This window comes from Scyliorhinus torazame, chromosome 5, assembly GCF_047496885.1.
Source record: "Scyliorhinus torazame isolate Kashiwa2021f chromosome 5, sScyTor2.1, whole genome shotgun sequence".
Lineage (NCBI taxonomy): Eukaryota > Metazoa > Chordata > Chondrichthyes > Carcharhiniformes > Scyliorhinidae > Scyliorhinus > Scyliorhinus torazame.
In genome coordinates, this window is record NC_092711.1 from 301,105,762 (window position 1) to 301,132,870 (window position 27,109).

Consider the following 27,109-nt stretch of genomic DNA (forward strand, 5'->3'; position numbering starts at 1 on the left):
CCCGCCAGCCAATCAATCCGGCTCTCGCGCTGTTTTCCCCCCCCCCCCGCTCCCCCCCGGGCCGCCCGCCATCCAATCAATCCGGCCAGCGCCCGACTCCCGCGCGATGCCCCTCCCTCCAGCCGTTCGTTTGTTTCCATGGCGACGATGAATGCCGGATTACTAACTGCAATTTCAAATCGGCAGCGGTTGGGGCGGGGACCTCGCGCGAGACCTGGAGCGGGCTGACGACACGGAGGGGAGCGGCTTCTAGTTTTAAATGGCGGCGGTCCCCGGCGCAGGGTATTTTGCTTGTCTCCGGGTCTGGAGCGCAGGCGGCAATCCTAGAGGTTTGTATTTGTGTTAGTGGGGTTTCAGCTTCCTTGGGTGGCAGTTAACTGTCTGCGTCCCAATGGCTGTAAAGAAATCATAGAAACTCTACAGTGCAGAAGGAGGGCATTCAGCCCATCGAATCTGTACCGACCTTCTGAATGAGCACTCTAGACCCACTCCTGTCCCTGTAACCCCACCCAAGGTCGCAGGTCTAGGTAGCTGTAGGCACTCCTACCAATATGGTGCAGTTGTCATTGGGCAGGCATTAACTGCCAGAGTGAGGGAAATGCATGTATTTTGGGAATTGTGGTGTTGAAGGTGATTAGAGATAGGGGATGGACAAAGTAGCCTGGTTGAGTGTTTTAAAATTGAGGTGTTGCTTATCATAACATTCAATGCTTTTGGGCAAGTGCTGGGAAGTGAGATTGGTGTAGATTTGGTGCTGACTTGATGGGCTGAGGTGCCTCTTCTGTACTGTATGATTCACTGACTTGACCAGATGAAGATCTGTGAGCAATGGGACTTGCTGTGTGTTAAGTAATGAGTAGATTATTTTCATAACCACTTTGCAGACTGACTGACTGGTTTTTGCCCAACCAGTCGGGTGTTGAAATAGTCCAGTCTAGAAGTAAAAGGCATGATTAAGATTTTCAGCAGTAGATAAGTAGAGATGGATGAAGGCAAGGCAGTGCTAATTCCTGAGCTCATGAAGAGTTGCTTAAAGTGCAAATCTGGCTTTTACTGGGTCTCATGGAATCCCTACAGTGCAGAAGGAAGCCATTCAGCCCATAGAGTCTGCACTGGCTCTTGGACAGAGCACTCTACTTCAGCCCATGCCTCCACTGTATCCCCATAACCCTGTAACATCACCTAAGCTTTTGCACACTTAAGGGGCAATTTTATCATGGCCAATCTGCACATCTTGGGCCTGTGGGAGGAAACTGAGCACCCAGAGGAACCCCATGCAGATGCTAGAATTGAATCTGCTAACCATTGTGCTGCTGTGTCTCTTGAGTTTTGAACTGCTGGATTGGTCACCTTGCTGTGTCTTGATAAAAGCTCTTCAATGGGAGAGAGAGAGAGGAATGACAATTGGGGCCAGGAGATGGAAGAGATTGTGACATGCTGACCTTAGTGAGAGAAATACAATTTATAGTTATGGTCCAGAGTTTGTGTAGCTTTTTAGTATTCTGATGGCTGTCTTTGGCTGAAAACAGTGGAACAAAATTTGTTCCAGTACTACATAGGATGCGTTTGATTCATTTCAGTTATTTTTGTTTTTTTAATTGTTGCTAGTTTCAACTTTGTTTGCCCTTGGTGGATGAGGAATGAGAGTTTTATCCATTAACCTTGCATTCTGCAGGAGTTTTTATTTTAAATCTGAGCAGGGCACTTTAAATTTGGTTTAGTTTTGATTTTAAACGAGAAGCCTTTTCCCAGGGCCTCCAGTTGTCTACTTTGGTTTCTGAATGCAAATTGGAATTTAAATATGTAACTAATGGTTCAGAACTTGGGAGCTGATTTTCAGTAGTGCAGAGGCTATCCAGTTAACTTTTATACCTGATGTGATTAGTTTGATATCTCAATGATTACATTAATCATGACAATTTAGTTACATTGAGATTGCATTCCACTCCGGTAATTTAGTTTGGCACTGACTGCAGATTCTTTCCAATAACCTCTTTCTTGAACAAATTAGTTCCAGATGTTTAAAATTCTAATTTTTGAAATCTTAATGCACCAATGAAGAACTATAATCTAGAGTATCTGAAATGCCCAATAATTGCACATACTTGGATATAGTTTTTGTTACTTTACTCCCTTTCTCCCTTGCCCTTTGTTATCTGTCTCCGCAAAGTTTCTTTTGTGCTGTCCAGTTGCTGGTTTTTAGGGGATTGTCTGAGAAAGCATCTGCTATTAAATTTTTTCTTATCAACATTCTTTTCCAGCTATTTACCTTGCCACTTTTCTACAATCTTTCCTTTCTTGGGGATTGTCATTGGACTATGAGACCAGTGGCAGTGCTCTTGGGACCTGGGTTTGAATTCCACCATGGTAGGTGGTGAAGTTTGAATCGTGTGGTCTGGAATTAAAAAATCGTAAAAACCCATTTTTTTCATTAATGCCCTTTAAGGAATTACTAATTGCTGTCATTGTCTGGTCTGGCCTACATGGATTTTTGATCCACAGCAATGTGGTTAACTCTTAACTGCCTCTGAAATGGTGTAGCAAGCCACTTGGTTCAAGGCTAGGGATGGGCAATAAATGCTTGCCCAGCCTGTGACTCCTACATCCCATGAATTCATTTTTTAAAAGTTCTGTCTTCACTTTCTGTTCCTGTGGCTGCTTGCCTCACCTTTAATCCTCTGCCTCCATCCCTCTCCTCCACCTGATAGGATGCACTGAGTTACTGGAGGCCCAGTGATGGTACAGATGAATCTGGGGGGTTCCAGCACATGGAGTGGTATACAAATACAAATGATTAGGAAGGCAAATGGAATGTTCGCATCTATAGCAAGAGAAATAATAATAGGAACATTTTACTGCAGCTCTACAGAACCTTGGAGAGAACATCTAGAATACTGTACTGTTTTGGACTTTTTTGTTATTTTGGAAAAAGTATTGTTATTTTGGAAAAAGTATATATTTCATTAGAACCAATTCAGAGAGTTTATTTGTCTCATTCCTGGTGTTTAAGGGGTTTATCTTCGTAACAGTTGATGGGTTGGGCCTATACCCAGTGAGGTTTGAAGGTTAGAGGGTTTGAGGTGATTTTATTGAAACATAGGAAACTTAACTTCCCATACCAGCCTCCCTGAACAAGAATGTGGCGACTAGGGGCTATTCACAGTAACTTCATTTGAAGCCTACTTGTGACAATAAGTGATTTTCATTTCATGATGGGGTAGATACCAAGAGGATGTTACCACTTGTTGCCAGTTTAAGCACAAGAGGTTTACTTTCTAAGATGGTGATGAAGTGAATTTATTTATTTGGATCGCTTAAGTATGTTGAATTCTGTTTCTCAGAAAGCAATGCAGGCTGTGTCATTGTCAAGCTCTGCCTCAAATAAATTTTGATTTTTGATAGACCTGGGAGTCAGGGTGTCGGGGATATTTTGTGTGTGTGTGTGGGGGGGGGGGGGGGGGGGAGGGAACGACACACACAGAAATGTGGAGTTGAGATCACAACCAGATCAGCCTTGATCTTCATAGGACTTTGGAGCACAAGAAGCAATTTAGCCAATGTTCCAATGCATCTCAGTTGTTTTTGTTTTCCATCTTTCCTGTATTCTCAATTTTGCTTGCCTTCACAATTCAACTTCTTTGAAGATATCAAATTAGATTGAGTAAAGACTCTCTCCGTTTACCCTGTCTTGTGTGCACGTATTAGAAATTCATTTTCAGGAATGAGAAATTAGAACATTCTACTCTTTTCACATCAAATTAGTTTAATACTAATTTGATACACATTTTTTGAGGAAATGTACTGATAAAGAATCTCCAATCGTGTGTACTATTTGTGCTATCATAAGCCTGTGTACAGGTTTTTAAATTATAGATTGTTGCTGATGAGCTGTTTTTTTTTCTTTCCTTACCCCCATGCTGAAAACATCACCTTTGCCTAGACAGCATTCAATGAAGTCTTCATTAGCTGCACCAAAGTGTCGTGCTTCAACATGTATTTTCACTAAAACCTCAAGTAATGCAATTGCTTCTAAGAGGAATCGTGAAGCACCAGCACAATATGGACGTTCGCTGTTGCCCAAAGATAATCTACGTCAAGGTTACCCAAAAGCTCCACAAACTAAATTAAGGAAACTCCCACTTCATGCCAATCATTTGGAAGCTTTTGAGAAACAAGTACGAAGTGCACCAAGTGTTTCAAATATCAAAAACAGACAATTTGGCACAGGGTCCTTCAGTCTAAGTTCTATCCAAAAATTGAATAGAAAGATGAATACCAAATTGAAAATGGTTGCATGCCCAAATGAAAATTCTCTGAATGTAACATACTCTAGTCCGAGTTCTGATGAAAAGAGTACAAGGCAGATTCCTCTAAAAACAAAAGATGTAGATGTGGTAATGGTGCAACAAAACTTGCCCAATGTTTGTGTGTCCAGCAGTGTATCTGAACATAGTCCATTTCACCTTATGGAGGCTAGTAATGTATCATTATTCAGCAGTTTTGTTGCAGAAGAGTGTCTACATATAGCTACTGAATTAAATAATACAAGTAAGGCCTCTCTTCATACAATTGACACTGTGGCCAATGTTTCCATGATAACTGAGGAACCTGTACCATTTGACTCTTCTTGCTGTTCAGAATTCTCTCCAACAAAATTGTCACTTGGTGGCAGTACTTCAAAGTTGCAAGAAGATGGTTTAAATACCAGTTGTCAACTAGTTCTCTCAAAAGCAGCAATCAAAACTAACGACTCTCCTGTTGGTGCTGGAACGCTGCCATGGTCCCCTGCAAGAAATTTGATCCAACTAAATGAAACCCTGATACTGAGTGACCTAAATGACCATGAAGATGATGAACCAAAGCATGATGTCTGTTCCAGCAATGTCTCGAGCAAGTTGCCTAATGTATCCAATTGTGAGTTCCCATCCGCCGTAAATTTAATTCAATTGGATGAAATCAAAATGAGTAGTGCATCAAACACACAATCTTTAGGTGTAAGGAGTGATGCTTCATGTGAAAATGTTATGCCAGTCAAGACTTTGTCTAGTTGCAATGTGTTGCTATTGAAGAGAGACCCACTCGTTGAAAGAAGCATGCTAAGTGATGGATGCCTAATTATGCCGATGCACAAAGGCAATTTTGAAAATGAACTTGATGCACATGTTTTTTTAGATTGTAAACCATGTCTTGCTACACCTGATTTAATACAGTTGAATGAAACAATGACTGTGAGAGATAATAAAAATGTAACATTTGATTTATCGGGATGTGAAAGCAGTTTTGGAAATTACCTCCAGGCCAATTACGAGCAAGATGTGGTACAGTTAAATGGTACCATGACTGTGGATAATCGTCAAAATATAACATTTGAAACCTCAAAATATGAAGATTTGGGAAAAGACTGCAAGGTAACAAACTTGTCCAATTGCAGGCTGTCTCCATCTGTGGGCGACATGCTGCAGTTAAATAGTATGATGGCCATGGATGACCATAAAAATGCAACATTTGATGCGCATCCACAATCGCATGACAGTAATCCTGAAAATGATATAATACCGAAAGCATCTGTCTTGTCCAATTGTGAGCTTCTGCAGTTGAATAGTACCATGACTGTGGATGATCATAAAAATACAACAATTGATGCAGTGCCACATGAAGGTCATCTTGAAAATGATATCAAAGCATCTGTCTTGTCCAATTGTGAGCTTCTGCAGTTGAATAGTACCATGACTGTGGATGATCATAAAAATACAACAATTGATGCAGTGCCACATGAAGGTCATCTTGAAAATGATATCAAAACATCTGTCTTGTCCAATTGTGAGCTTCTGAATAGTACCATGACTGTGGATGATCATAAAAATACAACAATTGATGCAGTGCCACATGAAGGTAATCTTGAAAATGATACTAAAGTGCCTGTCTTGTCCAATTGTGAGCTGCTTTTATCGAAGAATGACACAGAGCAATTAAATAGAATTGTGACTATCAATGACAGCAGTGCTACATTTGATGCATCAAAGTGTGAAGACCGTTTGGAAAATGACCCCAGCAAAATAACTAACCTGCCTGATTGCAAACTATTTCCATCTTCAGGAGGCCTCAATGAAAGCAGACTTGTGAGAAAATGTGCTCTAGATTGTGGATCAAAGTTGGAACAAGTAAAGCAGAGTGCTCTCAAAAGAAGTCTACATTTGAGGGAAACCTCCCAGGACAAGGAACTAATTATTAATTCTGAATGGGCTCCACATTGTATGTCTACTCCATGCTTTACAGGGAGACGGTGTTTTCCAGCATATCTACGACTTGACCATTCTTTTCTGGCCTCCACAACCACACTTCAGGATAGTGTAGGCAATGGAATGGATGAGTGCCCAGATGAGACTAAAGATGACTGTAGAAGCTCTAGTACTGATGCCACTGAAACTAAAACCAAACCAAGAAAAGATTTGAATGTACCAAGACCTGTACTCCAAATCAGAACTGAGAATTCCTTAAAACGTGTTTCTTGTCTCCCTGAAGGCCGTAGGAATGTGTCTGAAGTGCAAAAATGTGGAGCTAAAAATGACTCTGTACCTCCTCCTGCTCGAACCTGTAAAGTAGGTTCTGCTGCTGCTGTGGGAAGAAAAAGCAAACCTGCAATGCTACAACCTGGTTTTTCAAAGATGCACTTTCCAGAACCTCGTCTGGTTTCGGGTAGGCCGAACAGTGCAAAAGGGATTGGGCAAAGTACAGTTAATAAACTTCTGCCATGCCAGATTGGAGTCACTAAAGTAAGTTATTTTTTTTTTTTTTTTTTTTTTTTTTTTTTTTTTTTTTCACAGCTACCTCTTTTAAAAATAAACTTGGGAGTAACCAATGGGTAATTTAACATTACCAATCCACCTAGCCTACACATTTTTGGGTTGTAGGTTGTGGGGGCAAAACCCGTGCGAACTCCACACTTAATCGAACCTGACGCCTCGGTGCCTTGAGGCAGCAGGGCTAACCCACCGTGCTGCCCCCCACAACCACCTTTTTAATATCCCATTCTGTATTTCACTGGAGTAGGTCTCTGTGTGGCTAATATTGTGTGCAACAGTATAATATCTGATTTGAAGGTTGTTTGGCCTCCTGGGAGCTGGGAGACAGTCGATTTGTTGGACTTGCAGACCGTATCCCTGTATGCTATTATAAGAATCCTTGATTATAAATTGTGTTCTGTTCCAGATATCTCAAGCAGAATCTAGTCAACCTTTGACTGAAGATCTCTCAAAGATACCTGGAATGAAGAAAAGATCTTTACTGGTATCACCAAAACTTACTGTGCAGGAAACAAAAGCAGACTCCAAACCGGCTGTACTTGTTAACCTGGGTAAATACGATCTATTGTGCACATTATTGCACCTTGCTTATAGATTGGGGAAGGATTCTGAAAGAAACAGCTGAGCTAAAGTTCAGTGCTCTCCACTAATGCAGGACTAAATGTTTTTTCATTCATGGGAAGTGGGTGTTACTGGCTCAGCCAGCATTTATTGGCCATCACAGTTGCCCCTTGAACTGAGTGGCTTGCTCACAGGGGATTCAAGAATCAACTACATTGCTGTAGATCTGGAGCCACGTGTAGGTAAGGTGAACCAGATGGATTTTTATGACTATCCAGATTTTTATAGATTTCAAATTTCCCCATTTGTCAGTGGGATTTGAACCTGGAATACATTATCTGTATTCCTGGGTCTCTGTATTACTAGTCCAGTGACAATAATGCCACTGCCCCATGTCCCTATAAATGATCTTAGAATGGCATAGAGAGAGAAATCTTAATAGATACTTGTAGTGCAACACTGGGAAGAGAGTATATAAACAAATGCTGCAAAATAATGGTCCCTTATCCAATAACTATGCATTGTGCCAGCTGTGCTTTCACCTAGATACCCAAACAAAACAGTGCTGAGTAGCTCAAACCAATGGACTAAATCAGTAAAGCGAAGTGTGTATTGTTACCAGACCCTGGGATCTACTAGGGGACCAATAACATGTTTAAAGTTGACAAAGTTTTGATTTTGAAATTTGAGATCCTTGCTGAGGGAATAAATTCGCAAGATCCCTTTGCTTTGAGCAAAGAAATGAACGTTGCTGTAAAGGTCAAAAAATGAGACTATTTACAATATCTATCTTGCAGTATGAGGTGCATGTGAGTTAACAGGCAAACTCTGATCATACACTACAATAAATAGCAATTGTAACCAAGGCAGACTCTATTAATTACTCGACAACCCACCCAGATATCTCCTAGCAACCTCGTTTGTTGAGAGTCCATTCCCTGGATTTGAATCTGCACTGCAGCCTCTACTTGCACAATTTCAGCTCTTCAAAAGCTGGTTAGCTTTACCGGTCTGGCACTGCCCCTTGGATTTCACAAAGCTCCAAACTACAAATGGTTCCCAGGGCAGTGTCTGGGCCCTAACCTGTTTCAGGATAGAGTCTGTGACCTGCCTCCACTCCACTCCAGCTAACAGCAATACTTCTGCCTGGAGCCTGCTAATGGCAGCCTCTTTTCAGTATGGCCCTTTTCCCTACAGCAGAACACGTGCTTCAGCAAATGCACAGATACATTGAAATTTTCTTTATGTCCATGTTCATATCTTCCAGGGCTCACAATGCTTTTAAAATTAATTGTTCCTCCAAAATCAAAACAATTCATCTCTCTAATTTCCCAGCTAAGTAAGCCCATAACCCCTTAGTCAATATGGCTGCAATCCTTTCGATTCAAGCTGCTTTAGGTGCATTTATCCCACCCATTTTCGACAGTTAAATTTTAACCAAAATTTAAAATTACCTCTGAATTAATAACTGTCTACATAAATCCCTTCCACCGCATTGCAAAGACAAATTACTTTGGGTATACCTTCAGCAACTTTTAATTCTGCTACAAAATGAAACCAGTTCTCAAATTGGCTTGCAGTGTAAACTATTTCTCTCCACTGATGCTACCGCATCTGGGTAGTTCCAGTGCTATGTTTTCTGCAGTATCTATATTATTGGCATTTTGGATTGTTTTTGGTTAAATTGTTTTGGGATCTTCATCTCTCTTGCAGCCTCATCCCAGCACAATATACTTCTGGCAGAGCAGTGTGGAGGACTATCTGGAGTTGGTGATCAATGGTCTTGTTGCCTGCCTAGCTAAGAAACTTTGGGACTGAACAAATCTAGTTTTGCTGGACAGTTAAGTCTGCAGTTCTGTCCATGAGTTGAACTTTGTTAAAGCTAGTCCTTCCAAATCCTCCACTTGGTCATCAATCTTCAGAGCATTAGTTAATTGACTCCTGTTATTGGACTTGATATAAAAACTCAGGTTGTTGCTCCATAAAATTTACAAGTTTATTCTGGCTGTTAGTTTTGATAAGTGAGTAGTAACAATCATCTGGTTGGCTTCAGTCCCATCAGGATCTTTTTAATAATTTTGTTTTGGTACTTCCATTAGACCAACTTGTATCCAATTTAGTCCAGTTGAAATAATATTGTTTCTACATTTTAGATTTGCCATTTCAACTTATTCACACAGGTATGGCCAGACATCCACAAGTCAACCGAAAAACCAACAAACCTGTTTTGGCCTCCCAAAATATTGCGACTGGTATAAAACGCCCAAACAGTGCAATAGAACAGAAGAGGGTTCTATTATGTCCATCCCCAAAGAGGGCCAAGATCGCTGGTATGGTTAAATCACTACTTCTGTATTGGCTTTACAGTTTGTCCATAGGATTATTTTCAGAAGATTACTGGTTGGGGTGAATACTAACTGGAATATTGCACCTTGATCATAAGTGGATATGTCCTTTGTGTACTTGACTCTCAACCTTTTTACACCGTTGAAGTGGAGGTACCATGAAAAGCTTTTTTTTAAAAAAAAAAAAATTGGTCTGGGGCTTTTCATGGTGTGCATCATCCTCCTTGAGCCTGTACAAAGTGTGTTCATATTATTATGTCGAGTATGCTTGTCTAATGTTAGTTATCACTTTAAATTACAAAAGTCTCGAATGATGCCTGAAGGAACAGGGTACATGCCCATCAAAGGACAACTAGTATTACCAAGGTCAGTGGAAAAATAATGGCATATTCCAAAGCAGCATTGACCCACTGCAATACAATTTGAGTAATGTGTGGTTTTCAGGATATCCTTTTGAGGCTGATTTCGCTAGCCATTTGTTTCCATTGGTGTAAAATCTTTGCATATCTGGCTGCAATGTAAGTGCAGGCTTTTCACCACCTGGGCTACTTGACACAGTGTTAATTTCCCCAGAGATCAGAGGTCTTAGTTCTTATTTTTTTAATAGTTGATTCCCTTTGTAGTTTGATTTTGGGTGCACCTGTCTTGTATAAGGGTGATGACTCCAGCAGATACATTGAAAGGCAATTTAAATTGCGTCCTTGTTTTATGGTTGTTTTCCTGGGGTGATGTGGCGATGTTTCCCATGGTGCTTAGTATTTTGAGTGTGTGCCTTTTTTTTGTTCGCTCCCTTTAAATCTATTGTCAACCTACTGTATTCTACAGGAGAAGCGACTGCCAAATTTCAAAGGAATACAAAACTATTACCAGGAAACTGCAAGCAGAAGATGAGAATGAAGTCAAAAGAATATCTATCATCAGAACCAAAAGTCAAATTGGTACGAAAATGTCTTTGACCACATGAAACAAAACTGAAGAGAAGCCCCCCCCCCTGTCAGAACTTTACTAATTCCCAATAGATCTGGAGGACTATCACCTGGTTTTCACCTGTACCATTTTTAATCTTCGTCCCAACATCCATTTCTGAGATTTCCTTCTGAGTGAATAAGCCAAACTCGATTGGCTGAGGCCTACTTTGTTTGGGTAGCATTTGGGATTTCTCAATCCAGCAGAGGCATTTTCCAAAAAATGCCTGCTTGCTGTTGGCTGGCCATTATCCTGGATAACATCTCTACCCCAATTTAGTATTTTTTTTGCATTGTAATAATTTGGATATGTGCTCTACATTAGAATGTTCTGTCTTTGCAGAATGAAGCCAAGGAATCCACATGTAAATCTGAAGATAACCATCTGAGTAAGTTTTTTTGATTTCTAATCACATTCTTTTAAATAACGTCCCAAGTAAATGCATTTTTAAATTTTGCTTTCCTCCCTTCCTCTCTGCGAGGTGCAATGTTCATCCATCAGGTCAAATATACATCAACTTCTGTAAAGGAGCATTTTGTCTGTGCTTTAGCAAAAAAATTTGGATTTGTGTTAATGTCAATTATTGAATCGGCAAGATGAGTGTCAGCCATTGAACAAGCAAATTTATTTGATTTCAGTGGATAGTCTAGCTAATGAAGCAGATTGCATCTTTGTTCACAGACCCTTAAAGAAGTGCCACAAAAACTTGGTAGTAAAAATTTGGGTGAGCAGGAGGTGTTTCATAGAAAAATGCTTTTAAACTTTTTTGGGATCAATCACAGCCCATTCGAACCATGTACATCTGTTTGATCGTTTTATGTCGAGCAGCTGTGGTGATTTGGAAATTTGAAGCTTTATTTGCTTAATTTGTGATCACTTTGCCCAGTTTAATGCAGAAAAGGGGTAGCATTGTGGATAGCGCACATGCTTCACAGCTCCAGGGTCCCAGGTTCGATTCCGGCTTGGGTCACTGTCTGTGCGGAGTCTGCACATCCTCCCCGTGTGTGCGTGGGTTTCCTCCAGGTGCTCCGGTTTCCTCCCACAGTCCAAAGATGTGCGGGTTAGGTGGATTGGCCATGCTAAATTGCCCATTGTGTCCAAAATTGCCCTTAGTGTTGGGTGGGGTTACTGGGTTGTGGGGATAGGGTGGAGGTGTGGACCTTGGGTGGGGTGCTCTTTCCAAGAGCTGGTGCAGACTCGATGGGCCGAATGGCCTCCTTCTGCACTGTAAATTCTATGATTCTATGAAAAGTATGAGGTGATTCATTTTGGAAGGAATAACAGGAAGACAGAGTACTGGGCTAATGGTAAGATTCTTGGCAGTGTGGATGAGCAGAGAGATCTGTGTCCATGTACATAGATCCCTGAAAGTTGCCACACAGGTTGAGCGGGTTGTTAAGAAGGTGTACAGTGTGTTAGCTTTTATTGGTAGAGGGATTGAGTTTCGGAGCCATGAGGTCATGTTGCAGCTGTACAAAACTCTGGTGCGGCCGCATTTGGAGTATTGCGTGCAATTCTGGTCGCCGCATTATAGGAAGGATGTGGAAGCATTGGAAAGGGTGCAGAGGAGATTTACCAGAATGTTGCCTGGTATGGAGGGATGATCTTGTGAGGAAAGGCTGAGGGACTGGAGGCTGTTTTCGTTAGAGAGAAGGGAGGTGACTTAATTGAGGCATACAAGATGATCAGAGGATTGGATAGGCTGGACAGTGAGAGCCGCCTTCCTCGGATGGTGATGTCTAGCACGAGGGGACATTGCTTTAAATTGAGGGGAGATAGATATAAGACCGATGTCAGAGGTAGGTTCTTGTAGTAAGGGTGTGGAATGCCCTGCCTGCAACAGTAGTGGACTTGCCAACACTAAGGGCATTCAAATGGTCATTGGATAGACACATGGACGATAAGCGAATAGTGTAGATGGGCTTTGGAGTGGTTTCACAGGTCGGCGCAACATCGAGGGACGAAGGTCCTGTACTGCGCTGTAATGTTCTATGCTGAACTGGCACTTGGCCAAACAGGTATGGTGCCTGTTGTATTAAAATCTTAAGAACTAAACTAGCAGTGCAGTAAGAACTTTTCTATACCATAATTTAAACAAGGTAATCATAGAACCTTAGAAGTGTGATGCAGAAAGAGGCCATTTGGCCCATTATCTGCACTGATCAAAAACAAGAAAATAACTTTCCAGAACTGGCCTGAGACTTGCAGGTTACAGCACTTCAGGTGTGGATCCAGGTACGTTGTAAATGGGTTGGGTGTTTCAGCCACTAACTTGGGAAGTGAATTCCAGGTGCCCTCCACCCTTCTGTTCCCTCTAATCCTCCCAGTGATCAATTCCAAACAGCGCCCCCTGGTAATTGATCCCTCAGCTAGGGCAAACCACCTCTCTCTCTCCCTCCTCCTCCTCCTCCTCCTCCTCCTCCTCCTCCTCCTCCCCTCCCCCCCCCCCCCCCCCCCGGCCTGCCCTGTTTAGGCCATAATTTTATACAACTCGATTAGGTAATCCCTTAGTTGCCTCTTTTAAAGGAAAACAACCCTAGCACATCCAATCTTTCTTCAGAGCTACAATTTTCAATCTGTGGTAATATGCTTAAATCTCCTTTGCACAGTCCAGACCAATGATGCTCCTGCTGTAATCTGGTGACCAGAATTGTACACAAATTTCCAGCTGTGGGCTAACCAGCATTTAATACAATTCTATCTCTCCAATAAAGGAAAGCATTCCATATGCTTTCTTGGCCACCTTTGTCCACTTGTTGTTTCTGCCCATCAAGGACATGGAATGTGCACTCCAGGGTCCCTCAACCTGTCAATATCCTCCTGTTTGAGGATTCCCTTGTTTTGTTTGCTCTCCCCAAATGTTTTACCCTGCTTATCAACCAAACCATTCATGTCATTCTGGAGTCAACAGCTATCATAACCCAGAATCTCAACTACTACACAGCTATCTGTTATCTGTAAATTTCCCAATCATTCCTCTTGCATTTAAATGTAAATCCGTAATATATTACAACAAACAGCAAAGGCTCCAACACTGAGCCTTGCGGAACACATGGGAAGCCATTTTCCACTTGTTAAAAAGAGTTTTGACTATTACCCTTTGTTTCCTGTCTGAGCCAATTCTGGATCCAACATGCTACCTTCCCCTGTAGCCCATTAGATCTTGCTTTCCTGGCCAGTCTGCCATGTGGGACCTTGTCAAATGCCTTTTTGAAATCCATGAAGGTGGCACCCTCTGCACTACTACCTTCAATTCTCCTTGTTACCACAAATTCTAAGTTAGTAAGACACTCCCAGTCCCCATGGTGGAGGATATAATGGGGCAGGGCTGTTGACCTGATTTGGGGTTTTCTCTGGATACAAACTGAACTTGGGAAAAGAACAAATGCTTTTCTGTTTCTTTGCTGTTTGGGGGGGGTGGGGGGGGGGGGTTGCTGTATTATGTGGCAACCTCCTACTTTAGATATCTGGGGGTGCAGGTGGCTTGTGATTGGCCCCAACTCCATAAATTGAACTTTGGGAGCCTCCAGGTAAGCTCAAGGCAGACTTTTTTTTTGGGAGAAAATATTTTATTAAGGCATCTATCATTTTAACACTAAATAACAGACAGATCCAGCACATGTTTAAAAAAAAAAAAAAAAAAAAAATCTCCCTCCCTCCCTTTCCCCCCCCCCCCCCCCCCCCCCCCCCCCCCCCGGTGCGGACTGTCAATTTTCCTTTAAGCCGATGAACCCCTTAAGGTGAACTTGATTTTCTCTAGCCCTGCCATGTTACTGACCCAAGCCCCTGACTTTGTAGGCAGAGTCCCTCCAGCCCAGCAAAATCCATCTCTGGGTTGCCAGGGAGGCAAAGGCCAAAACATTGTCTCTTTTTCTTCTCATCACCCTCCCTTACAGGATGTCTGACATGACATCTGAAAATCCCTGCCAGAATCCTCTCTGCCTCTGACAAAAGCAAAACATATGTACATGATTCGCAGGACTTGCCCGACACAGCCTCCACCTCTTCAAAAACCTACTCCTCTGGGCCAGTCAAATGAGTCCTGTGGACCACCTTGAACTGGATCAGGCCAAGCCTGACACACTTAAGGATGCATTGACTCTCCTCGGGGCCTTCTCTCAACCTGACTTTCAACTCTCCTCCCAGCTCTCACTTCCTCTTCACCTCTCCTTTCCACACCTCTCATTCCCACTCATGAATTCCTTGTATATTACCAAGACCCCTGTTTTAGACCACACCTTATCCTGTGTTATGGGTCCTAGCTACACTTGCCTTTTTATGGGGTATGTGGAACATTCCTTGTTCCAGGCCCCCTTCCAAAACTCCTTGCGTTGATCACAATTTTGGTGCCGCTTCATGCTCTCGTCCAGACCTGGAAACATTCATCAACTTCACTTCCAGTTTCTACTCCTCCTCCATCACTTTGACCTGGTCCATCTCAGACACTTCCCTCCCCTTCCTTGTTCTTTCTGTCTCCGTTTCCGGCAATAAACTATCCACTAGAAGCCCACTGACTCTCACAGCTATCTGGACTACAGCTCTTCACACCCTACACCCTGCAAGGACTCCATCCCTTTCAACTCCTTCACCTCCGTCGCATTTGTTCCGAAGATGCCAATTTCCAAAATGGTGCTTCAAAGTGTTCCTCCTTCCTCAACCTTGATTTCCCACCTACAGTTGCTGATAGGGCCCTCAGCAGTGTGCGGTCCATCTCCCATGCCACTACCCTTGCCCCCTCAACAAGGATAGAGTCCTCCTCATTCACACATTTCGTCCCACCAGCCTCTGTATTTTCACCAACTCCAGCGCGATGCCGCCACCAAACACACGCTTTTACCTTGTCCTGTAGTCCCCTTAGTGGTAGGCGAGGATAGTTCGGGGCCTGCCTCCGGACAAAATCCTGTACCTGCAGATACCGGAACCTATTCCCACCTGGTAATTCAAACTCCTCTACTCTTCCAAGCTTGGGAAACCCTCTTCAATAAAAAGGTCCCCAAATCTCTCAATCCCTGCCTGCTGCCACCTTCTGAAGTGGCCCCCCTGCCCTGAAGCAAACTGGTGGTTATCGCAGATCGGTGAACACACCAATGACCCCTCCAGTCTCATGTGCTGCCTCCATTACGCCCACACTCTCAGGACTGCCATTGCCATTGGGCTTGTGGAGTACTGCGCCGGCGAGAATGGTAGAGGTGCCGTTAACAAAACCTTGAGACTCGTGCCCTTGCAAGATGCTGCCTCCACTTGCTCCCACACCAACCCCTCCCTCATTACCCACTTCCTAACCATCAATTGTATTAGCTGCCCAGTAATAAAATTCAGGCCCAGTAATAATAAAGTTCGGAAGTGACAAGCCCCCCCCTTCCCTCGCCCAGTTCAAGAAGGACCTTCACCCTTGGGGCTCTCCCGGCCCATATAAAACCTGAGATTGCTGCATTCAACTTCTTAAAATATGCCTTGGGGATGAAGATTGGAAGACACTGAAACACGAACAGCAATCTTGGGAGGACTGTACCTTTACAGTATGTACCCTCTCTGACAGTGGGAGCACACATCCCACCTACGGAAGTCTCCTTTCATTTGCTCAATCAACCTGCCCAAATGTAGTTTGAAGCTGACCCCAGTCCCTTGCCACTTGAATCCCCAGGCATCATTATTACTTTTGGGAGCCACCTAATTTTGCATGTCTGGTGTCGTCCCTTAATAACTCCCATCTGGTCCTCTCTTATTACCCCCAGAACAATCCCTGCCCCCTAGAACAATCCTCTATGCATGTGGCCAAGATCTTTGCCAGCAATTTCACATCTACATTTAACAGAGATTGGCCTATACGAGCCAGATCCTTATCCCGCTTCAAAATAAGGGAAATCGATGTCTGCAACGTTGGGAGAGCACTCTCAGCTTCCTTGACTCTTTTAAACGCCTTTACCAGGAGTGGCCCCACAAGCCCAGAAAATATTTTGGAAAACTCAACCGGGTATCCGTCTGGTCCCAGGGCTTTGCCCGATTGCATTGCCTCCAACCTGTCTATGACCTCCCCAAGCCCAACTCCTCATCTATCCGTGGGGACTCCAGCCCTCTCAGAAATCGCTTCATGCCCTCCTCCCAGCTGAGGGTTCCGATTTGTACAATTTACAAATTTACTGTAAATCTCCCGAAACACTACCTCTGCCAGATCCAAAACGACCACCCTCCCCTGTATCTCTTTCCCAATCTCTTGCAGCCTCCTGTTTCCTCAGCTGATGCATCCTTTCCCCCATATTCATACACTGCCCCCTTCATCCACCTTGGCTATCAACTGGATCCCAAATTCCAGCTGCAGTCTCTGACATTCCTTCAAAAGCCTGTCATCTGGAGACTCTGTATATCTCCTGTCCACTTGTAAAACTTTGTCTACCAATCTGTCCATCACCTGCTCAGCCTTCTCCTTATGGGCCCAAATTGAGATTAATTCCGCCCCCCCCCCCCCCCCCCCAATAACTACATTCAGTGCCTCCCAAACCACTCCTGCCAAAACCTCACCCGTGTCATTAATCCCTATATATCCCTGAATGGCCTCCCTCACCTGCTCACATACCTTCTCCACTAACTGTTCCACAACCAACCTCCATTGTGGGTGCTGGGCCTATCCCTTGCTAACTTGCAACTCCACCCAAGTGTAGGGTGTGATCTGACACCACTTGCTGAATATATCTACCACATCCGCCAGTAGTGTTTTTATCCATCACAAAGAAGTCTATCCAGGAATACACCTTATGCACATGGAGTAGAATGAAAATTCCTTGCTCCTCGGTCTCAAATCTCCACAATCGACCCCCCCCCCCCCCCCCCTCCTCCCCTATGGTGCTCAATGAACCCCCGGAACCACCCTTTCCATAGCTGCTAACTTCCCAGACCTAGAACTCAACCGGTCTGGCCTTGGATCCAGGACTGTATTGAAATCTTCCCCCATAATCAGTCGATGTGAATCTAGGCCTGGGATCTTCCCCAGTACCTGTCTGTACTCCACATCATCCCAGTTCGGGGCATATATATATTTACTAATACCACGGCCATTCCCTCCAGCTTCCCACTAACCATGACATATCTACCCCCCCCCCCCTCTCTGGCAAAGTTGTTTACTTTCTCTGTAGATTTGTGATTAGTAGTTCAAGCTTACAGCAAAGATGTGCCAGGCATTCACTGGTTTTCGAACAAGAAAGCAGTTCAGGAGCGTGAGCAAGAAGACTGTCCCTTTCACTGAAGGTATAAACACTTCTTCCCATTTCTGGGAGGGGGTTGCCCTGAGAGTCCACAAATTCGACTCTGGACCCCATGAAGTCGCATGGCTTCAGGTTAAACATGGGCAAGGAAACCTCTTGCTGATTACCATGTACTAGCTGATGAATTGGTACGCTACGTTGAACACCACTTGGAGGAAGGACTGAGGGTGATGCTGCACAGTATACTCTGAGTGGGAGACCTCAATGTGCATCATCCAGAGTGACTCTAGTACCACCACAGACCAAGCTGGCTGGATCCTAAAGGACATAAACTGCTGGACTGGGACTGCAGCAGGTGGTGAGGGAACCAACGAATGAAAAGCGTATTTGGCCTCATCCTCACCAACTTGAGACTGGGCATCCGAGGTGCTGTGGGCCAGCAGCAGAATTGTATTCAACCACAATCTGCAACCTCGTGGCCCAGCATATTCCACCCCCACCCTCTCACTCTCCCATCACTATCAAGCCTGGGGATCGACCCTGGTTCAATGAAGAGTGCAGGAGGGCATATCAAGAGCAACAACCGGCATACTGAAAAATGAGGTGTCAACCTGGTGAAGCAAACACAGGACTAGTGTGCCAAACAGCAAGTAATGTACAAGAGCTCAGCAATTCCACAACAACCGCATCAGATCCAAGCTCTAGTTCTGCCACATCCAGCTGTGAATGGTGTGGACAACTAAACAACTTGCTGGAGGAGGAAACCCCACAAATATCCCCATCCTCCATGATTGAGGAGCCCAGCCCATGTGTGTCCATTCTCAACTATCTTCAGCCAAAAGTGCAGAGTGGATGATCCGTCTCCTCCAGAGGACCCCAGTCTTCAGCCAATACAATTCATTCCACTTGATATCAAGAAACAGATGAAGTCACCTATCAAGAAACAGATGAAGTCACTGGATGCTGCAAAGGCGATGGGTCCAGACAATATTCCAATAATAGTGAAGACTTGTGCTCCAGAACATGCTGCGCCCCTAGCCAAGTTATTCCAGTACAACTACTGGCATCACCCTGACAATGTGGAAAATTGCCCAGGTGTGCCCTCTACCTAATCATAATCATAGAATTTACAGTGCAGAAGGAGGCCATTCGGCCTATCGGGTCCGCACTGCCTCTTGGAAAGAGCACCCCACCCAAGGTCAACACCTCCACCCCATCCCCATAACTCAGTAACCCCACCCAACACTAAGGTCAATTTATAATGGCCAATCCACCTAACCTGCACATCTTTGGACTGTGGGAGGAAACCAGAGCACCCGGAGGAAACCCACGCACACAGGGAGGATGTGCAGACTCCGCACAGACAGTGACCCAAGCCGGAATCTAACCTGGGACCCTGGAGCTGTGAAGTAATTGTGCTATCCACAATGCTACCATGCTGCCCTTAAGAACAAATTAATCTACACTACATCATTCTAACGTGATCCATGTACCGATCCAATAGCTGCTTGAAGGTCCCTAATGTTTCCGACTCCACTACTTCCACAGGCGGTGCTTTCCATGCCCCCACTACTCTCTGGGTAAATAACCTACCTCTGACATCCCCCATTCTCCCCCCCCCCCCCCCCCCCTCCTATATCTTCCACCATTCACCAAATTTATGTCTCCTTGTATTGGTTTGTTCCACCTGGGGAAAAAGTCTGTCTATATCTATTCCCCTGATCATTTTATAAACCTCTACCAAATCGCCCCTCATCCTTCTCCGTTCTAATGAGAAAAGGCCTAGCACCCTCAACCTTTCCTCATAAGACCTACTCTCCATTCCAGGCAACATCCTGGTAAATCTCCTTTGCACCTTTTCCAAAGCTTCCACATCCTTCCTAAAATGAGGCTATCAGAACTGTACACCGTACTCCAAATGTGGCCTTACCAAAGTTTGTACAGCTGCATCATCACCTCACGGCTCTTAAATTCAATCCCTCTGTTAATGAATGCAAGCACACCATAGGCCTTCTTCACAGCTCTATCCACTTGAGTGGCACCTTTCAAAGATCTATGAACATAGACCCCAAGATCTCTCTGCTCCTCCACATTGCCAAGAACCCTACCGTTAACCCTGTATTCCGCACTCATATTTGTCCTTCCAAAATGGACAACCTCACACTTTTCAGGGTTAAACTCCATCTGCCACTTATCAGCCCAGCTCTGCATCCTATCTATGTCTCTTTGCAGCTGGCAACAGCCCTTCTCACTATCCACAACTCCACCAATCTTCGTATCGTCTGCAAATTTACTGATACACCCTTCAACTCCCTCATCCAAGTCATTAATGAAAATCACAAACCGCAGAGGACCCAGAACTGATCCCTGCGGTACGCCACTGGTAACTGGGATCCAGGCTGAATATTTGCCATCCACCACCACTCTCTGACTTCTATCGGTTAGCCAGTTCGTTATCCAACTGGCCAAATTTCCCACTATCCCATGCCTCCTTACTTTCTGCAGAAGCCTACTATGGGGAACCTCATCAAATGCCTTTATTAAAATCCATATACACTACATCCACATGCTTGGTCACCTCAAAGAATTCGATAAGACTTGTAAGGCAAGACCTACCCCTCACACATCCATGCTGACTATCCCTAATTAAGCAGTGTCTTTCCAGATACTCAGAAATCCTATCCCTCTGTACCCTTTCCATTACTTTGCCTACCACCGAAGTAAGACTAACTGGCCTGTAATTCTCAGGGTTATCCCTATTCCCTTTTTTTGAATGGGGGCATGACATTCGCCACTCTCCAATCCTCTTGTACCACCCCTGTTGACAGTGAGGACAAAAAGATCATTGCCAACAGCTCTGCAATTTCATCTCTTGCTTCCCATAGAATCCATGGATATACCCCGTCAGGCCCGGGGGACTTGTCTATCCTCTAGTTTTTCAAAATGCCCAACACATCATCTTTCCTAACTAGTATTTCCTCGAGCTTACCAATCTGTTTCACACTGTCCTCTCCAACAATATGGCCCCTCATTTGTAAATACTGAAGAAAAGTACTCGTTCAAGACCTTTCCTATCTCTTCAGACTTTATACACAATCACCTGCTACTGTCCTTGATCGGACCTACCCTCACTCTAGTCATTCTCATATTTCTCATGTGTAAAAGGCCTTGGTTTTCCTTTATCCTACCGCCAAGGATTGTTCATGTCCTCTCTTGGCTCTCCTAATCCCTTTCTTCTGTTCCCTCCTGGCTATCTTGTATCCCTCCAGCGCCCTGTCTGAACCTTGTTTCCTCAGCCTTACATAAGTCGTCTCCTTCCTCTTAACAAGACATTCAACCTCTCTCTAACCATGGTTCCCTCACTCGACCATCTCTTCCCTGCCTGACAGGGACATGCGTATCAAGGACACGTAGTACCTGTTCCTTAAACAAGTTCCACATTTCACTTGTGTCCTTCCCTGACAGCCTATGTTCCCAACTTATGCACTTCAATTCTTGTCTGACAATATTGTATTTACCCTTTTCCCCCCCCCCCCAATTGTAAACCTTGCCCTGTTACACGCACCTGTCCCTCTCCATTACTAAAGTGAAAGTCACAGAATTGTGGTCGCTATATCCAAAATGCTCCCCCACTAACAAATCTATCACTTGCCCTGGTTCATTACCAAGTACCAAATCCAATATGGCCTCCCCTCTGGTCGGACAATCTACATACTGTGTTAGAAAAGCTTCCTGGGGACACTGCACAAACACCACCCCATCCAAACTATTTGATCTAAAGAGTTTCCACTCAATATTAGGGAAGTTAAAGTCACCCATGACTACTACCCTGTGACTTCTGCACCTTTCCAAAACCTGTTTCCCAATCTGTTCCTCCACATCTCTGCTACTATTGGGAGGCCGATTGAAAACTCCCAACAAGGTGACTGCTCCTTTCCTTTTTCTGACTTCAACCCATATTACCTCAGTAGGCAGATACTCCTCGAACTGTCTTTCTGCAGCTGTTATGCTATCTCTAATTAACAATGCCACCCCCACCTCTTTTACCACCCTCCCTAATCTTATTGAAACATCTATAACCAGGGACCTCCAACAACCATTTCTGCCCCTCTTCTATCCAAGTTTCTGTGATGGCCACCACATCGTAGTCCCAAGTACCGATCCATGCCTTAAGTTCACGCACCTTATTCCTGATGCTTCTTGCGTTGAAGTATACACACTTCAACCCATCACTGTGCCTGCAAGTACTCTCCTTTGTCAGTGTTTCCTTCCCCACTGCCTCATTACACGCTTTGGCGTCCTGAATATCAGCTACCTTAGTTGCTGGACTACAAATCCGGTTCCCATTCCCCAGGCAAATTAGTTTAAACCCTCCCGAAGAGTACTAGAAAACCTCCCTCCCAGGATATTGGTGCCCCTCTGGTTCAGATGCAACCTGCTTGTACAGGTCCCACCTTCCCCAGAATGCGCTCCAATTATCCAAATACCTGAAGTCCTCTCTCCTTCACCATTCCTGCAGCCACATGTTCAACTGCACTCTCTCCCTATTCCTAGCCTCACTATCACGTGGCACCAGCAACAAACCAGAGTTGTTCTGTCCTGGCTTTTAATTTCCAACCTAACTCTCTAAACTTGTTTATTACCTCCACACCCCTTTTCCTACCTACGTCATTGGTACCAATGTGCACCACGACTTCTGGCTGCTCACTATCCCCCTTCAGGATCCTGAAGACACGATCCGAGACATCCCTGACACCCAGGAGGCAACATACCTTCCGGGAGTCTCGCTCGCGACCACAGAATCGCCTCCTATCTATTCCCCTAACCATTGAATCTCTTATTGCTCTTCTATTCTCTCTCTTTCTCCCCCCCCCCCCCCCCCCCCCCCCCCCCCCCCCCGGCCACGAGGGATCCCTGCACTGTCTGCCTGTTTGTTTCCTTTTCCCCTGATTGTAACCCAGCTACTCTTGTCCTGTACCTTGGTTGTGGTTACCTCCCTGTAACTCTTCTCTAACCCCCTCTGCCTCCCGGATGATCTGAAGTTCATCCAGCTCCAGTTCCCTAACACGGTCACTGAGGAGCTGGAGTTGGGTGCACTTCCTGCAGGTATAGTCAGCGGGGACACCGGTGTTATCCCTCACCACCCACGTCCTACAGGAGGAGCTTGCAACTGGCCTAGCCTCCATCCCCTCTTACCTGACAGAATATAGCTGCCCTGTGGACCAACTGGACCTCTGCCCTCCGACTCTGCTCCCAGTCAGCTTCACTCTCTGTAAACTGGCTCCCTTCTCGCTCTGAGGAAATGTAGGAAATGAAATGAAAAAAGCACCTTACACCCTCAGTCACCAAACTCTCACTATAGCACTCAAATGTACCAGATTCAGCACTCAGTGCAAACAAAGTGTGCACTGTAGGTGGATCGCTTTTATACTGTGAAAACGGAAAACTGCCCTAATCTAATTAACTAATTAACAAGCTCCAGCTGCAAGTACCTACAAGTAGAACCTTTGTTTAAAGCTGATTGAACATTCACCTTCTAAACCAAACAGCAACTTTAAGTTAATTAACTAAATGAAAGAAAGTCTAGACTTTAGATAAAAATGAACCCTTATACTCACTCAGTCACCAAACTCTCACTAGCACTCAAATGCACCAAATTCAGCACTCCGTGCAAACCAATAAGAAACAGGACAAATCCAACCCTGCCAATTACCACCCTGCCAATTACCACCCTCTACCTTCCATCAGCAAAGTGATGGAAGGAGTCATCAACAATTCTATCAAGCAGCATTTACTCGGCAATAACCTGATCAAATGCTCAGTTTTGAGTTCTGAGAGGGTCACTCCACTCCTGACCTTAACAGCCTTGGTTCAAACATCGAAAGAACTGAATGCTAGGGGTGAGGTGAGAGTGACTGCCCTTGATATCATATCAGCATTTGACCCGAGTATGGCGTCAAGGAGCCCTAGCTAAACTGGAGTCAATGGGAATAGAGGGGGAAACTCTCTGCTGGTTGTTGGAGTCATACCTGGAAGATGATTCTAGTGGTTGGGGATCAATCATCTCGGCTCCAGGGCATCACTGCAGGAGTTCCTCTGTGCTGGGCCCAGGACACTACCATCAACTGCTTCATAAATTGCCTCCCTTCCATCAGGTCAAATGTTTGCAGATGACTGCACAACACCCATGTTCAGCACCATTCGCAGCAACGCAGATAATGAAGCAGTCCATGTCCAAATGCAGCAAGACCTGGATGACATCCAGGCTTCAGCTGAAGTGGCAAGTTACACAACAGGCAATGACTATTTCCTACAAGATCTAACCACTGCCTCTTGACGTTCAATGGCTTTACCATCACTGACTCTCCCACAATCAACATCCGGGGGGGGTTACCATTGTGATCAAAAACTGTGCACTTGCCATATTAATACTCTGGTTACCAGGGCAGGTCAAAAACTAGGAATCCTATGGTGAGTAACTCGCCACCTGACTGTGTAACTACACCTCGGGAACTGTTGTGGTAAGAAGGCAACTCGCCAATACCTTTTTAAGGGTAAGTAAGGATGGGCAAATAAATGCTGACCAAACCAGCGACAACCACATCTCCTAATAAATTTTAAAAACTGGGTGTCTGGCAGGACTCTGCCCTGGCCAACCCATGGGAACAAACGTCTGCCAAAACCGGTTCCTGAGATTCACTTGGTGCTGACGAGTCTTCTCTTCAAAACAAACCTAGGAACAGCCCTGACAAAACAAACCTAGGAACAGCCCTGACAAGTGGGCTGCTTCAGCTTGAGTCTCTGCTTAAGGCACATTCTGAATAATAAAAATGAAAATAACAAACTCTCATGGTATTTACCTGCCAATATTTTTTGTCCTCTGCTTTCCTAACTTCCATTTTTACTTCTCATTCGACAAGGCTTTGTACAACATTAAACCTGCGACTGTCAAAATACTGTCAAATACAGTTTATTGGCCTGAATGCTTCTGGATAACTGAAGTTGGATTTGGCAGTACAACCATTTTTCTTTATGGGAATACTACCTGTAGAATCTTGCCTTTGAATGCCCCCCCCCCCCCCCCCCCCCGCAACAGTTTTTTTTTTTTTGTTACTCTTGTTTTATCTTGTCTTTTTCAACAATGATGCTAAATCTAACTCTAATATGGTCACTATCTCAAATGGTTCCCCCACTGCTACTTCATCCACTTGCCCAGCTTCACTTTTCTAAGCCTAAATCCAGAATTGCGCCTCCTCCTGTTGGGCTGGTTTAATGCTAGCTAAAAAAATTCTCTTGAATGCAGTGCAGAAATTCACTGTTTGGATGCCAATTGGTATTGGGGATATTAAAATTCCCAATGATGTGGCTCTAAGATCGGGCTCATCAGCCATGCAAGCCCTTATGACCAGTAACAGTTTGTTAGTGGACAATCCTACTTGAGTTAGTGAAAATTGTTTTTGCACTGAATCGGTGTATGTACTTGCTCTTCTAACTCCCTATTTGGGAGTCGAAAGTACATGCTTAGCAGTGTGACTTCCCCTTTTATATTTCTGAGCGCAACCCACATGGCTGAATTTGACGATTCATCCCTCAACTAATTGATTATTTTGACTTGCATTTACATGATACCGTTTAACACTCCTGTACTGCTTATAGCTTTCAGTCACCCACTAATTCTCCACCTTCTGTTCCCAGCTCTGAATGCTGCTTCCCAGCATCCACCCCCCCCCCCCCCCCCCCTGCCAATCTAGTTTCAACATTTATCCCATATTGTGGTCTACAGCTCATTGCCTAACCTTGGAGAACAGCATTATTATGTAATCTTAGTGTGTAGGATTATATTCATTGGAGATTAGAAGACTATGGGGGGGGGGGGGGGGGGTGGAATTTGTGTTTCTGATGGTGGGTGAGTCCAGAACTAGTGTCATAGATTGAGGATAAGGTGTAAACCTTTACAGATGGAGGTGAGGAGGAATTTCTTTACCCAGAGAGTGGTGAATTTGTGGAATTCACTACCACAAAGTAGTTGATACCAAAGCATTGTGTAATTCCAAGAAGGAATTGGATATAGCTCTTGGGGAAGGGAGCAAGAGATCTGGGCGGGGGGGGAGGTGGGGGGGGACAGAGGAAAGGAGGGAGGGGGGGGGAGGAGGAGGAGCAAGAGATAGAAAGGTGAGTTCAGGGTATTGAACTTGATGATCAGCCACTATTATAATGAATGGCGGAGCAGTTTCCAGGCCGAATGGCCTCCTACTTCTATTTTCTATTTCTATTCTATTGTATGGAACTGTATCCAGCCTGCCAATTACTAGTTTGTACTATTGGAGTGAGTGGGAGAAGAAATAACAAGCTGTAGGAATATGGTCTGATTTTCTCAAGTTTTTTTTTTTTTTTTTTTTTGTTTCAGCCATGCTTCAGAGAAGAAACAAAGAGTTGGAGGAGAAAATTGTCATGATGGAACTGAAAAATGCTGCTCTAGAACTGCAAATTGCTGCTCTTCAGCGGGGGAAAGAGAATTTTGAATCATCTTGATGGATCCAGCATTTCGAGTGGATGCCTGGATGGAAGGTGGCTAAACCACTAGATGCTAATCTGGAGTCTCTTTTCATACCCTTAAATACTAACCTCAAATTTAAATTGACCCAAATGTGCATTGTGGGCAGATTTACTGAACTGTCAACGTTTATAATTGGGTTGTGACCCCAGGGTTGCTGATTTTCAATACTAAGTGTGAATTTTCTATGGTCCGTCAAGCTTATTTTTGTCAATTGTTTGTCCATGAAATATTTCTATATAAATGTTTATTTTGCAACTTACAGCTGCCTCGAGCTTCATATTTCACTAATCTTCTACTGACTTGCTTGATGTTTGTACATGTATGCATTGAATTTTTATAAAAGATAAAAACAAATAAAGTTTATCCACACCATTTGGGGTGATGCTGCATCATTTGACACTTCTGGCCATGGTTTTTTGTCAATGAGTCTCTTTCTCTTCTCTCTCTTTTCTTTTCTTTCCCCCCCCCCCCCCCCCTCCCCCCATTGTTTTGGACATTGCTCAGAATTGAGGATGACTAGTACAGTAATTTTCAAAGTGGGGGTTGCGACCCACAAATTGCCAAAAGGTCACACAAAATTATCTCTTCTCTCTCTCTCTCTCTTTCTCTCTCTTCCCCCCCCCCCCCCCCAAAAAAAAAGACCACCTGACTACTTGTTTCTGTTGCTCTCGGTAAATT

General features: G+C 44.2%; 1 protein-coding gene across 2 annotated transcripts; it reads left to right on the forward strand.

Moving 5' to 3' along the window:
* Positions 1 to 204: 204 nt before the first annotated feature.
* On the forward strand, positions 205 to 26,803 carry LOC140421245 (uncharacterized). 2 transcript variants are annotated; one of them, XM_072505811.1, is made up of 7 exons: positions 205 to 329; positions 3,941 to 6,773; positions 7,210 to 7,354; positions 9,545 to 9,694; positions 10,535 to 10,647; positions 11,018 to 11,063; positions 26,282 to 26,803. In XM_072505811.1, the coding sequence occupies exons 2-7, from the start codon at positions 3,951 to 3,953 to the stop codon at positions 26,404 to 26,406; spliced, it is 3,402 nt and encodes a 1,133-aa protein (XP_072361912.1). In that variant the 5' UTR covers positions 205 to 329; positions 3,941 to 3,950; the 3' UTR covers positions 26,407 to 26,803. The 2 variants fall into 2 exon arrangements, with proteins under 2 accessions (XP_072361912.1, XP_072361913.1); XM_072505812.1 differs by having other exon boundaries at positions 234 to 329; positions 3,945 to 6,773.
* The last annotated feature ends 306 nt before the right edge of the window (positions 26,804 to 27,109 follow it).

Excerpts from the sequence above, each read along its gene's own strand:
- LOC140421245 (XM_072505811.1), top strand. The coding sequence starts at position 3,951 with ATGAAGTCTTCATTAGCTGCACCAAAGTGTCGTGCTTCAACATGTATT. Across the intron at positions 6,774-7,209 it reads GCCAGATTGGAGTCACTAAA|ATATCTCAAGCAGAATCTAG; the intron begins GTAAGTTATTTT and ends GTTCTGTTCCAG. Across the intron at positions 9,695-10,534 it reads AAAGAGGGCCAAGATCGCTG|GAGAAGCGACTGCCAAATTT; the intron begins GTATGGTTAAAT and ends TGTATTCTACAG.